Source organism: Patiria miniata, unplaced genomic scaffold (genome assembly GCF_015706575.1).
Source record: "Patiria miniata isolate m_02_andy unplaced genomic scaffold, ASM1570657v1 HiC_scaffold_22, whole genome shotgun sequence".
Classification (NCBI taxonomy): domain Eukaryota; kingdom Metazoa; phylum Echinodermata; class Asteroidea; order Valvatida; family Asterinidae; genus Patiria; species Patiria miniata.
In genome coordinates this window covers 13,667,085-13,681,960 of record NW_024037061.1, presented here as the reverse complement: position 1 = coordinate 13,681,960, position 14,876 = coordinate 13,667,085, and the positions used below count along the sequence as shown (strand labels likewise).

General features: G+C 40.4%; 2 protein-coding genes across 4 annotated transcripts in view; one reads left to right on the top strand and one right to left on the bottom strand.

Moving 5' to 3' along the window:
* Positions 1–3,236, top strand: part of LOC119730227 (collagen alpha-1(XXVI) chain-like) — a 35,591-nt gene extending 32,355 nt beyond the window's left edge. Inside the window, exons 5-8 of the mRNA XM_038203023.1 lie at positions 105–372; positions 1,711–1,790; positions 2,154–2,241; positions 2,790–3,236. Of these exons, the coding sequence (XP_038058951.1) occupies positions 105–372; positions 1,711–1,790; positions 2,154–2,241; positions 2,790–3,145 (792 nt within the window). The 3' untranslated portion in view covers positions 3,146–3,236. The remainder of the gene's footprint in view (positions 1–104; positions 373–1,710; positions 1,791–2,153; positions 2,242–2,789) is intronic.
* Positions 3,237–5,045: 1,809 nt separating this feature from the next.
* LOC119730225 (peroxisomal acyl-coenzyme A oxidase 3-like) overlaps positions 5,046–14,876 on the bottom strand; it is a 32,326-nt gene continuing 22,495 nt past the window's right edge. Inside the window, exons 12-16 of one of the 3 annotated variants that reach the window (XM_038203022.1) lie at positions 13,836–13,990; positions 12,703–12,838; positions 11,080–11,234; positions 10,447–10,559; positions 5,046–5,073 (exon numbers count right to left, since the gene is read on the bottom strand). In XM_038203022.1, the coding sequence (XP_038058950.1) occupies positions 10,455–10,559; positions 11,080–11,234; positions 12,703–12,838; positions 13,836–13,990 (551 nt within the window). In that variant the 3' untranslated portion in view covers positions 5,046–5,073; positions 10,447–10,454. Of the gene's footprint in view, positions 5,074–10,081; positions 10,560–11,079; positions 11,235–12,702; positions 12,839–13,835; positions 13,991–14,876 lie in introns of those variants that run through there. The other 2 variants (XM_038203021.1, XM_038203020.1) reach the window with 2 other exon arrangements.

Here is a 14,876-nt window from a genome sequence, read left to right as displayed (position 1 = left end):
TAACACAAGATTTAGATCGAATGTTAAAGATATAAAATGGCATCATTATTATACCATGGAAAAATAGGAGACTTAACAAAAAAAAGTGTTATGTTTTGCTTCAGTTATCAGGATCGCACTCAACACCGCTAGGCAACAGCCAATTCGTCAACCACATTCCCCCAGACAGCACCCAGCCAGTCACGGGCCACCCGGGTCCCGAGGGGCCTGCCGGACTAAGGGGGCCAAGGGGACCGTCCGGACCCCCTGGACCAAAGGGGGATGTGGGATTGCCCGGACAGAACGGGCAGCCAGGGGCAGCGGGTGAGCCGGGACCTCCTGGGCCGAGAGGACCGCAGGGGCCCCAAGGCCCGCCTGGTCCGGCCGCTCCAGGTTTGTCTGGTCTTTATACATTGACTATGAGATCAAGAAAACTGTGATTCAACATTTTTAATTCATAAGGGGACCATAATATTTATAACTCCACCATTTTTCTGTAGTCCTATCAACTGTGAAGAAACGAAGTCATGTGCTCAGAGTTGGCTTTTTCAAACATGAGGTGGTTGCCTGGGAAATTTAAATTGTGGATTGAGCCCTTTTAAACGTGCCAGCAGTAACATATCAAATTCATACTGGCTCTTATGATTAGCCAATGGAGTTGGGCCCTCCTTGCTGTACATGTAATTGTACACTGCAAGACCCATGGCAGTTTTTCAATTTTGGATGGACACATGAAGAATTTGGGTAAATGTATATGGTTTTGTAACTTCTTTGTTACAAGATGGAATTTTTGCGCCGGGGTGATATAAATCAAATTAGGTTTTGCCCTTCACCGACGTTTTAAACACTGTATACCCAGTGTGTTACCTCCCGAGTGAAAGTTGGGAAAAAATCACTCGGGTGGGACTCGAACCCACGACCTCCTGCTTTCTAGTGCAGATGTCTTACCACTCGACCACCGAGCTAACGGGATCGGTTGGCCGGTTCGAATCTGATGTACATAGCAGCGGGTACCGCATAAACTATTACAAGATTGAATTTTTGCGCCGGGGTGATATAAATCAAATTAGGTTTTGCCCTTCACCGACGTTTTAAACACTGTATACCCAGTGTGTTACCTCCCGAGTGAAAGTTGGAAAAAATCACTCGGGTGGGACTCGAACCCACGACCTCCTGCTTTCTAGCGCAGATGTCTTACCACTCGACCACCGAGCTAACGGGATCGGTTGGCCGGTTCGAATCTGATGTACATAGCAGCGGGTACCGCATAAACTATTACAAGATGGAATTTTTGCGCCGGGGTGATATAAATCTTCTTTGTTGTTCTTGTGTTTCTCACTGTTCAATCTCTACTTATTTTACAAAACACAAATTTGACAGAACAAGAATCAGCAAGAGTTATTTGGTCAGCAAAAGCCTGGTTGAAGTATGCTCTGTTCAAAATGACCAGAACTCAAGAACCAAAACGATTGTATGAACATGCTGACTGAATTCAGATCCGGTGTAATGAATCAGACCAACAAGAGGCATCGTACTTCCAAGTAGTAGCCACGTCAATAGAAGGGGGGCTTACCTATGTTCCCCAATACCTATGTTCCCTAACCCTAACCCTAAGGATTTTGGGGAACATATGTATTGGGGAACATAGGTATTGGGGAACATCGGGCAGACCCCAATAGAAGACTCATGTTTCAATTCTTCATATATATTTCTCTCTTTCCCCGTTTGTAGGTATTCAGGGAGCACCAGGTGAACCAGGCCCGCCAGGACCTGTGGGTTCTAATGGTGATATGCATGGGCTTAATGTTTCAGTAAGTAAACTTATCTTTTCCACCATTCTTTGAGTTTAATACTGTTGAAATCCTGTTCTAATTGACAATTTCACATCTGCAAGCTGATCCTGTTTTGCTAATGGTTAAGATATAACTTTTCGGTCATAGGTGCGAGTACCACCCAAGTAAGTTTGGGAGGTTTTTCTCTTATGAGCTCTTGGAAGGAACATATACGACTTCCAGTCCTTGACAAGTTCGTTTTTTAGCTTTCTTTCTAACAAAATAGTTCCATGCAGTTATCCAAATAATTACAATCCTCATACGGACTCGGAGAAAGACTATTCACGTTTCAGCCTTTCATCAACCTTAATGAACGCATTTCTTATTTTCCTTGTACCACAGGCTGTGGAACTAGAGGCTCTGCTAGTGGAGATAGCTGAGCTTAGAAGCCGGGTGTCATTCTTAGAACAAGTATTTATTATACAGTCAGGTCAGTTCCCAGATTACAGTTCCAGGCCTACATGTTTAATGTTTAAAGCAACTCCTATAAATGAAGCAATCAAATTTGATCATTCAGCAATACAGATCTATAGCTTAATCTTGCAATTAGAGGACAAACAGAAGATTGTTTGTGTCAGAGATGGATAAAAACTCAAGTACAGAGAAAATCTTCACATTCATCATTAATCACATACCAAATTGGCTCCCCATCCACCCAAGGTGAAACGTTTGGGAGACAATCACGGACCACACTTCTTGTATCCTCCCCAAACCATCATCACTGACTAGACTTGAGCCAAATTTATCAGTTGGTTACGGGTAAAAATCAATTCAATATGACGGCAACTGGAGGGTTTTCCAATTTTCCCAGCCATTGACCCTCGGGAAGAAAAAGGAAGAACATCTCTAATCATGTTGGCCGTCATTGGATTTCGACCCAAGTCACAAAGATAACATCTTCCACCCACCAATACACCTGACATCCCTTCCCTCACAGTAACCCTTCTCATAACTTCCATCGTCTCCTCACCTCAACAGGCGGTATCCCTGATCCCAGCAATGATGCTTCCATGAACCCCCTCTTCCCTTCCAACCCCAGCACCGAGACCACGATGACAGCCAACCCTCCCGGCTTCCCCACTGAGCTCCCCGACCGCGCTGGTAGGCCGGGCCTTCCGGACCTCAACACTGAGCTCCGAGTCCCCACGGAGCTACCAGCCGATGTCGGTCCCGTGACGGAGGAGACTTCGGGTCAAGGCGAGACCCCCAATGGCCTGAGTATATTCCCCGTGCTAGGAGACGGCATCAGACTAGACATAGAACCGATGGCCGTGGGCGGGATGAAGGAGTCGGAAATTCAAAACGGACAGACGGACCAGCTCAATGTTCCATGAAAAAAGATACAAAAAAGCAGGAATCTGAACCACTTAGGCTTGTCTCCAGTGACATAATTGTGATGGCTAAAGATGCCAACATGATTAGGCCCAAAAAAAAGTATCCGGTTTCTGGTATGGAGCTTGCCCCAAAAGTGGTGCGGCGACGCTTTTTTTTTGTTTAATGTTAGCTGATGACTGCAAATGGTTCCCGACTAAATTTAGTGCAACATAAATGGGAGTCCAGAGAGGCCACATAAAGCTTATACTCGATCGTAACCCCATCTAAAAACACGTTAAAATTGTGCAGCAGCAGGATTCCAGTCAAACCAGTGAGTTTGGCAGTTTTGAGACATCATCTTACATTGGAAAAAAAAAAACTTTTTCATTTTGCCGACGCGCATGGCTACGCCGACGCGAGCATACCAGAAACCGGAGACTTTTTTTTTTGGCCTGAAGTATCGTGTGAAAAATCACTGTGGCCACTTCCTCCACCTGATAATATTTTTATTGTGTTTTTCATAGATTTGTAAGAAAAGGGATCTTTTAATGGATATTGTGGGTTGAGTGTTAAATAATTGTTTTTTACTGCAATTTCACAATACATTACAGAACTTGTTAAATTTTGAGTTTTTTTTTTTAGAAAAGCAATCACTGCCTAACTGTACAAAAGATATATTTTTTCATGGATTTTAAATGACAGAAAGGAAAGGGCTTCCATCTCATCCTTCAAAAGTTTCAGGAAAATATGTTAATGTTTTTTCTGAATATGTATCTGGCTAATTCTACAACTGATAGCAGTATAAGAGTGGAGTACTTTGATCTTTATTTTCATTTATATAGGTGACTAAAACCAAGGCTCTGGGGACCAAGATAGGGTGGTGCCTGCATGTAAATTCATTAAATGACATTGCAATAAGATCGGGGACTACAACAAGATGGCTGCTACAAATCTCTCATATTATCAACCAATCTCTAGGGATCATCTTTATAGTATATTTAAACGATTCTTAAAAAGCATGTTGCTTTTGACTTAAACATGAAACTTATCTTTCTCATCGTCACACTGTAAATATTAGATTTCTTTCTTTTCTTTATTTAATGTTGTTTTCAGAAAATGCTGCATATTTTCAACTTTTTTGTAGATTGTTTGCAATGGCGTTAACACTTCGAAATGGGCTCCATTATTTTTTTTATGTCTTTGTACGATGGGAAAGGACATTGAGTTTCAATGGCAACAATAGTTTATCAGCAACTTCAGACAAAATGACATGTACCAACTTCAACCCATAACGCAATTGTGCAAACTTAATTTTAATTTTACGGATGGACTATTTCTGTTTGTTTGTTTGACTGTTTATATTATGTAATAAGATTCTCAAATGACCAAGAGAATGACAGATGGTTGCTGAGGCCCAACATTTTGTCCAATATACGGCATGTAACACCAAATATTTCTTTTGTAGGAAAGCGTTGTACAGTATGATACTTTTAAAATTATTTAAGCCTTGTTTTGACTAGGAACAATCATCATTACATCAGTATTGTGAGACGTAGATTAGAACAAAAGTAGATAGAATTTTGTTATTAGTTCAATTTATATTGTACCATTCTATTCTCCCCTCTTCCAAAATCCTTGACACCCTTGTACCTATGAACACCAATACCATGAAAAAAGTGCAGGGTCATTCTTTTTGTCTTAAAAAAACTTAGGACTTCAATAGAGTGAATTTAGCGAAATCCTTGGAAACCCAGATCTTCAGTCAACCAGTTCGCGCCGGGATTATTTTGACATGAGCTCGAGGCCGTCATCTGCGGGTAGCACACCCTGGTATTTCTGGCGAGCGGGTCGCAGACAGATATTTCCGGACTCGCTCGTTGCGTGTTTATCCGTCATCCGTTCCGAATACCGCAAAACCTTTGCGTGTATACACCTCATTCCACGTGAACTGGTTAAAGGAGATTAGAAATAATACATGTATTATGAACTATGCTCCCATCGAAAAACAAATGGAAGGCCTTTTTCACACCATCGTCTAGCATACCAATCATGCCAGTGTTAAATTCAACACAGGCACATCATGAGTTGAACCAGGTTTAGTTAAAACAGGTTGACAAGGCATACTGTTCACACTTAAACCAGTTTGCACAAGGGCCAGCCAAGGATTTTGGATTTTCCTACCCTGGCAGAGCCTCTCAATCCTGGTCCGTACCAGAGCTGAATTCTACCCAAGTACGCATAGAGCGCTGGACCCAATTACCAGCAATGTTGGATTCTTGTTTGTGTGAAAGGGTTTCCTGAAATTGTGGGGTTCGACCTGGGTTCAACACAGAGATTTTGGATAGTGCGAACGGGCCTATCGTTACCCTTGTTATCTATTTACCCAGTAACTAGAATCACAGAATGAACAAAGTCCCCTTAATGGAGTCCCACCTATGAGGGGATATTTTTCGACCCGGGGGGGGGGGGGGAGGGGGGAATCAGACCACTTGCTATAAAGCACAAACCTTACGTCTGACTATGGTTGAATATATGCTGCAAACAAATTAAGTATGTGGTACTGTTATAAGTAATTAAAGTTCAGATCCCACTCTCTCAGTTACACTAGGCAGTGCTGGTTTTCCTTATCTGGTCGAATTCTCCCCATCACATCTGTTCACCAGTAAGTAGGGATTTATTCGACCGGATGCCGAATCTGACCAACGATTACTAAGCAAAAACCTGAATACATGTACTATGCTGCAAACAATATAAGTACATGATCACGTCATGAGTGATTATGGTTACGATCTCACTCTCTCATTTACACTAGGCGGTGCCAGTTTTCCTTATGTGGTCAAATACTCCCACTTTTACCCCTACTGAACATTCCCACTAATAGACCTATGGACCAATCGGAGCCCAGATTAACTGCAAGTAGGTCTGCAGTAATGGCAGAAGCACTGTTTTGGCTATAACACAACCAATTCATGAAGGTTACTATGAATAATATATGTAGTTCACACAATGCGTTCGCCATTACTGGGGCCGTAATGAGTGTACAGCAACTCAGTGCCCACACTGGTCTATTCGTGTACCCAAGAAGGGCAATCTTATCTCTCCACTTGGCCCAACTTTTTCATAGTTTGTTTCCAAAGGCAGGCCCTTAATGGTTTAATCATTGCACGCTGGGTTCAGTACTATGGATGAAATGAAATTAAACACGGTAGCTCATATACAGGTAGTCTTGACAATAAAACAATAACGTTTCTAACACAAGAACAAACAATTTCATCGTCTGCTTTCTTTTACAGAAGACCTGAGTAACAAGACATCAGGCTTTATTTTCACTGTGCCCATTCTTATGGGGGCTAAGTGGCTCTCTCTCCGACCTACATATAGCTCCCATAAAAAGAAAGTATACACATACTTGTAAATAAAGCATCATTTCATCATGTCTCAGGTCTATTACAGTGGTATATAATAAACAGGAAAAAAACTAAATCCAAATTTCAGCCACACCAGCAGTCTAACTATAATGAAATCACATGAAATTATTACAATTTATTTATCCAAAAAAAATACAAGAACATGGCAAGAATTTCAAATCACGTTGATTTAAAGCTACAGTCCATCATTTGCAGCTTTCCAAAAAGTAACTGGCGTAATTAGTGTTGGAAAACATTACATTGTGTACTTGGTCGAAAGATAGTAAGAGAACTAAACTCCCTGTGAAAATAGTCTTTCTGGCATGCTGTCATTTTGAAGAAATCAACAAAAGAAGGCCTTTCCAACGGTGCGTCTTAAGCGAAGCGCGCCCAAGCGTTGACACGACGCACACGTGCGTCCGGTTGTTTTAACTCGTCAGATCAGTGCGCGACATCGCGTAGCTGCAATCGGCTCGGTGAGGACGGATCGCGGACGCTGAATTCAGGCCCAATTCAAAACATGATTCAGCAACTTTTGATTTAAAACTGAAATTCTAAAATGTTGTTTTTCTCGAAATATTCAGCTGAAGCTGAGCTGAAGCTTCATCAAGTTAGTTGTTCAGTATCCTTCTTTAGATTTTGAGCACGTTTGTTGCTTCAAACGAACAAAATACACAAATTACAAATGATGGACTGTACCTTTAAGGCAGTTTGTAATCAATTTTAGAAAGTTATTTGAGGTGCTGCACAATGCATGTACTGTCAAACGTAGCGATTTCATTTTCACGATCTTAGACTCAAGAACAATCATTTAATGTTCTTGTAATCCTAAGGTATCACACATACATGTATTATATTTCTTTCGAACAAAATAACACAAACGCAGAACATTTCCAAATACTTCACGTAGACAACAATACATGTATCGACAATACAATAAACTCTATTTCAACTGCAAGATGAAAAACAATATGGATAAACTTAAGTACTGTATAATTTCTCAACTGCCAAATAAACCAACACTGTAGTCACTGTAAGCACTCCCCAGACTGTTACTCTCTGTAGTGCCCGAAACTGCTTAAGCACTCTAAGGTTCTATGAATATATCAGTGAATAAACACAATGTAATACAATGTAGTACAGATACTTATGGGTTAATTCAACCATTCATAAATACCTCAGACAGTTTAACCATTCCTATTGGTCGAGAGCCCGTCACGTGGCCGGTATTAAACGGATGATAAAGACATGGCTAGCTGGTCTTAAACACTTTTCCAGTGTCACAATAAAATATGGACTCCTAAAAATCCAGTGCCTCTTATCGTTTCATTGGTTGAACGTTCACAATCCTCACGTAGGCATGCGCAACACTACCAGGGATTTAGAATTTTATAGTTCTAAATTCAAAACGCAACGCGCCAGGTGCGTTCTGCGCGACATCGCGTAGAACATGATACGCGCGCGTCAATCTCCATAAAAGGGTTGTTTTCATCTTATTCGCCAGCTGAACACTCCATTATTTTGCAGGAGGGATGTTTCAAAAAGCATAAAGTGAATTTGTTGAACAAAATCGGGATGTTTTGAACGAATTATATGATTTTTTTTTACCGAAAAGGTATTTATGAATGGGAATAAATATGTACTCCGTCGGTATTTATCACTCTGTTTAATACCACTTAGAGTCTGGGTGCTGATAATTACCCTCGCCTCCGGCTCGGGTAATTATCAGCACCCAGACTCTAAGTGGTATTAAACAGAGTGATAAAAACCTCCGGAGCACACATTTATTCCCTTAATAATAGTACATGTACCCGCTGTTTTCCATCTTGGTAAAATGATGTGTTGCTGATGAGGTCACGAACACGGAAAAAAAAGTTATTCACACTGGGCCTAATTTCACGGCGCTGCCGAGCATAAAATACTGCACAGCAAATTGATCCCCTATTAGCTGATATGAGAACCAGTCGCTGAGCTACACGTTCGGTTCAGTCACTGAGCTATGCCTGACATTTTGGCTGACAGCTGGTTTATGCTAAGCAAATATGTCTGTGCTTAACAAATTACTGTGCCCATCAGTGGCTCCATGAAATTGGCATATGGAGCAGACAATCTCTAGTTTAAGCAAACATACACACGGGAAGAATATTTGTTTAATATGCAAATAATAAATTTAGGAATTTCTTTCTAAATCATAACAATTTCTTTTTTCATAAAACCTTTTCTCTCTTGTTTCATAAAAAAAATACAATACAACTCAAACATGTACTTTTTTATCAGACAACTGTAAAAGGAGATGCATGTTTATTCAATTTCAGTTGTTTTAATAAATATGTTTAGGTGAAATATTCAAATTCAAAATAATCTTTTTCAAAACTCCAGTTCTGAAATAACAATAATACATGTAGTAACAAACATTACTTATATAGCGCGAATCAGCAAGAAGTCCCTATGCACTGAATTAATTAACTGAAATCGACATTGCACAATTCAACAAATTGTTTAATAAATCACAACTATTTACTGAAACATCATCAATGCGAAATATACACACATACATGTACCTTTCATGGTCTATAACCAGGTTCATTGAACCATGCAAAAATAAACATTGTCAGCTGACCAATATAATCCCTTATCCAAATAATTTCATAAGCTTTTGCAACCATTAATGGTTGCTTGGCTCTGTCTAAACAGCTGCTTCATACTCAAGCATTTAATATAAATTTTACCTCAAAAAACAGTCAAAGCAATATTTGCCGGAACTGGAATATATTGTGTTCAACTTTTGCAAAGTTGCAGAGTGAATACTTGCTGCAACATCAGGAATCTTACCCTCATACTGAGTTATGAACAGGCCATGGACATTATTAACTTCCTTACGGTAAAAACTTCCATATCATCGAGTGCTAAAGTCAAGTCAATCACAAGTTCCCACAGGTCCTCAAAAGTCCATCACAAGTCCATCACAAGTCCTCCATTCTCAAGTCAAGTCCCAAGCTATTCAAATTAACTGTGACAATGGCATTCCTTAAAGGTAGAGTCCATCATTTGCAGCCATCCGAAAAGTAACTGGCGTAATTATTGTTGAAAAACTAACTTGGTTGAAAGATAGTAAGGAGACTAAATTCCCTGTGAAATTATTCTTTCTGGGAAGCTGTCATTTTGAAGTAATCAACGAAAGAAGGCATTTCCAACGGTGATTCTTAAGAAGCACCGTAGGAAAATTTAAATTAGTAGTTCGTTTTGTTATTCAGCGAAGCGCGCACAAGTATTCGAACGACGCACACGCGCGCACGGTTGTTATAATTCGTCGGATCAGTGCGCGACGTCGCGTATAGTTGCAATTCAAAACAATTCAAAACATGATTCAGCAACTTTTGATTTGAAATTGAGATCTTAGAATGCTGTTTTTCTCGGAATGTACAGCTGAAGCTTAGCTGAAACTTCATCAGGTTAGTTGCTCAGTATCCTTCATTAGATTTTGAACTCTTTTGTTACTTCAAACGAACAAAATGCACAAATTACAAATGATGGACTCTACCTTTAAGTAGTATTCATCCCCTGTTACTTGCGACTGTGAGTTGTGATGAAAGGACTTGGGACTTTCTTTTGACCAGACTTGTGATGGACTTGACTCCATACCGATACCATCACAAAGCTAGGAGTCCTTAAAGCAGTGGCGTAGCCAGGGGGTGCAGAGAGGCAGATTTCAACGGGGTGGTGATTTTTAAAGCAAAGTCGGGACACTTGACGGAAGCAAAATCTGGATGGCGAAAATGGGATAACGGGACGAAAATTCTATTTTGCAACAGGCAAACAAAACCCTGGCTACGCGCCTGCCTCAAAGTCGCTGTCATTGTGCATAAATCCAGTGAGGAAATTAAGCAAACAGTAGCTAGTATTTCTGGACCTACCTTGCTACTCACAACTTTGCTATGACTGGTTTCTCGACAAACTCCTTCCACCAATGGGGTCTCTCCAGACTACCTGGTGTCTGCAGGAAGGAGGCGTACAGACGCTTGTACACCTGTAAGGCAAGAGAGAATAGTATACAAATAATGAATGTTTGTGAGTGCAATGGAAAGAATAAATTCATGAGGTGACAGATGAATGTTCGCAGAGAACATTCCATCTGTCACCTCATGAAATAATTCTTTCCATTGCACAAATGTGAAACATTCATTATTTGTTTTGTACAACACCTGAATAAATCCTTGTCATCTGATTGGTCAGAGCCACCAATAGTGTGAAAGTGCATTGGAACTTCCATTTACCCTGGAATAGAACGTTCATTTTTGTGGTGCGGCTGGGCCGTGGGTTAGGATGAATAATTCAATGTTTTGTGAACAATGACCCACCAATCAGATGGCGGGGATTATTTCAGGCGTTGTATAAAATAAATTGAACAGAGAGATTCATGATAAAGCTGATAACGCTAACAAGTTGGTCTTCTGTATGGAGGATCGTGTTAATTGGTGGATCCATTGCAAAGCTTTAACTGACAAATTTTCATTTTTTTGGGTAATTAAACAAGGAAATAATTATACCTGTCCGTCAGAGGCGCCTATGGGGGAATTCAGGATGAAGTCGGGCGGAGCGAAGACGTCAACAAGAGCCACGGCTTCATCTTTGAGCTGAGAGCAGAGAGTCAGGATGGCGTTACGGATCAGACGGGCTGGACCGCTGCCGGAGAAATAACCCCCTGGAAAGAGAATGGCAAGACACTGTCACAGAATGCTTTTCACAAAGGAAGACAGCGTTGAAGTCAAATTCTATTTCGAGTCTGTCAACTTTTTTACCAGAAGAGGTCAGTAGAATTATTCATCCTAAAAAAGAAACAGTTTCAAATTCAGTATACTCTACTGTGGAGAATGGGATTGGGAATTTGGATAGAAAGTTATCCTGTAAATTAATGCATAAGGATTTGCAAAAGAACTTGAGTCTTTGTATTGTTTTGCAAATACCTGTACATATCCAGCAAAATAGCAGGCATTTATATAGCGCTTTTACGCCGCTACGAGGTATCAAAGCGCTTTACAATTATTATTTTCCCTGTTTCAACGGGCAAACACTCCTGAAACCTTCTCAGCTCCCCAGGGAGTATACAGCTGGATGCTGCCTGTTAGGCACAAGGAAGTTAATTCAATCACAATAACCATCTCTGCCCTCACAGGTACCCATTTACCCCTGGGTGGAGAGAAGCAATGAGTGACAAAGTGCCTTGCCCAAGGGCACACGCACCATGACCCTAGGCAGGACTCGAACCTACAACCTGCAGAATTACCCACAGACCACAATCCAATGCCCTTAACCACGAGGCCACAGCACTCCACACAGCATACCTGTGGCTACCGGTGTCCAAAAAAAGGTCAAAAATTAAATATCAGATCAACAATATTTTTCACAGAGGAAAGCGGAAGCACCTTAGCTTGTGTGCAAGGTGGCAACGGCCCTCCCAAGTCCATCATCTACTCTCTGCTTCAATGTTGAAGGGGTAATATGTCAGTGTCGCATTCAAGTCCATCACAAGTTCAGTTTGAAGTAGATCAAAAGTCCTTCTACGAGTCCAGTCACAAGTATCAGGGGATGATTCACAAAATAATGTTTTTGTCACAGCTTATTTGAACAGCTTTAGACTTAATTTTATCTGGACAGGATGACTTGTAATGGACTTGTGATGGACTCGACTACAACACTGGTCAACACTGGTACATGTGCACGAAATCTATATTTATAAATACCTAAGACAGTTTACGCATTCCTATTGGTCGAGAGCCCGTCACGTGGCCGGTCTTAAACGGATGATAAAGACATGGCTAGCTGGTCTTAAACACTTTTCCAGTGTCACATGATATTTTGACTCCCATGAAATCCGTTGCCTTTAAACGTTTCATTGGTTGAACTTTCACATTCCTCACGTATGCATGCGCAATGTACTACAAGTGAATCAGTATTTCATGGTCCGAAATTCACACTTCACCAGCCCAGCTGCGTTTTGCGCGATCTCGTGCAGTACGCGCGACGCGCACACCAATGTCCTTATAAGGTAACGAGTTGTATTAGTAATTAGAATCCTGATTTCCTAAATATGTACCAGCTAACAGAACTTTGGAACTTTACTTTGATTCTGTGGATGCAAATAGTCCTTTGTAGTAAAAAGGCAATGCTACCTTGGTAGAGTGTTGCTGAGTGTTTCTCAAGACTCCAGAGACCATACAAACTGCAGAGCTTCTGTAAGGCATCTCTGACTGATGGGTCAATGTTGCTCCTCTGGTTAAACTTGTAAAAAGTGTCGATTACAGCATGCTACAATGAACAAAACACACGCAAAGGAGGGGGATTATTGATCGTGGCCAGGACACACCATAACAAATGTAATCATGTTTAGAGGTTTCGAGAAGTGAGATTTATAACTAATATCTAACATTATTTTTTTTAATTAATTGCCAGTTTTGCTAAAAACCTTTTCGGCTCCTCCAAACACCTTCATTGTGCTAGAATACAGATTCTTTTTACTTCACATTTTTGCGAAATATCAAGCCACAATTTGAGAAGAAGTAGATGTGTTCGATCTTCCTCCTGATGAATCCTGCAAAAAATCCTCAGAAAACCTTCTGATGTATTTTGAGTAAGAATGTGACTAGTAAATTTCACATTTTGAGTAAGGATTTGTAAATGTTCAGCAAACATTTTAGAACCGTCTAAATGTTAAGCCATGTCACAAAGGCTGACGGCTAGCTTTTATGTCTGCAGACCGGCGTGATTGACATGATAAATCCGCAATGATTGACATAATAAAAAGCGGGCAGTCATTGGAAATGTAAAAACTTAACTACGTGTTCACCAAATCACTGCGTTGCTTCTAAGGTTTTGTAAATTAAAAAGGTTTGAAAAGACCGTTAGTTATATTTTGCTATGTAGATTTATTACACTCAAAGGAAGATCGAATGAACTTAGGTCCCTTTTTCGTGATTCAGGTTTCATTTAAATGTTTTGGAGGATTTAGATTTTTTTCGTTTAAACATGTCAACATCACATCCTCAATGTTGAGGGATCTACCAGGGTCAGGTTTTTAAATAGTAAGTCTAGTAACACCGGATGTAGTTTTTATCTTAATGAACCTGAAACCCCCTTGGCACGTTCACCAGAAATCCTCCTGATTCAACTGAAATCCAACACTTTGTAGTAATAAAATCAAATCAGGACACGCTACAGTTCCTAATCCATATCTAAATTACCGCGGAACCTGGGTATCAATTTTGACGGACTCCACTTAAAAAAAGATGACAAACATTCAATCTACCTCGATGAAAGCAATGGCAAGCGACCGGCAGTAGTAGACCTGACTGTCATTCCGTGCGGTGAAGGCGTCTTTCCCCTTTCCGCTCTCTGCTTGTATCTTGGCAATGCTCTCATTGAGCAAGTGCACGACCAACCACTGGTAGGCAGATAGGGCCGCTATAAATCAGGGACGAAAGTTGTTTTAAATTGCTAAAAGTTACTTGATGATAGGCAACATGTTAATTATTTTGTTTGAATTCAATTAAAGGGAAGATACAACATTTGCAAATATCAAAAACGAAATGATAGAATTATCCCGAAAGACCATACTGGATTGTTGGGGAATGATAGTCTACAGCATCCTGTACAATCGTGGCTACTGGTGTTATGACATTTTCAAGAAAATTTGCATTTTCCAATGCTGGTCGGCCGACCAGTGTTGGAAAAACTGGCTTTTTTTCCAAAAGGTGCTCTGAATTTTCATATGTAGGTGTTCCGCATTTTTCTTTGCAATTGATTACACACCTGTGTGTGAAGGGGTACAAGCCTGCAAGACTGATTCTCTGACCTTACAATTCCCAAAGTCTATAAATTGCTCTCTTTCATCTTAAGTGGGTCAGGGAACCAGACTACGAAAACATGATTGGTTTGCCTCGTTTTTCCAGCACCTACAAGCCCAAAACGTGAAACAAGTCAGTTCAACAGTATTTGCTTTAACATACTAATCCTCCAAATCCATTTATTTCTGAAAATTGCAGCAAAAGCATATGTTGTACATTCCCTTTAAAGACACTCTTCATTTCTTTTTTTTCTTTTTTTTTTTTAAATATTTCATATTTTGATCAAGCAATTTTTGCCTTTCTGGTACATTTCTTGAGCCTGGAAATGTTACGGCCAGTGAAAATGAATGCAGATTTGTAACATCACAAGTACAAAGTTCTTAAATATATGTGATGCGATCAAGCTAAATGAGTTGTTTGTCCACCCTGGTCATTTTTTTTTAAAGATCTGAAAAGAGCACAATCTCAGCATTACTGCTGTGAAAACTGCATGCTGGTACCAT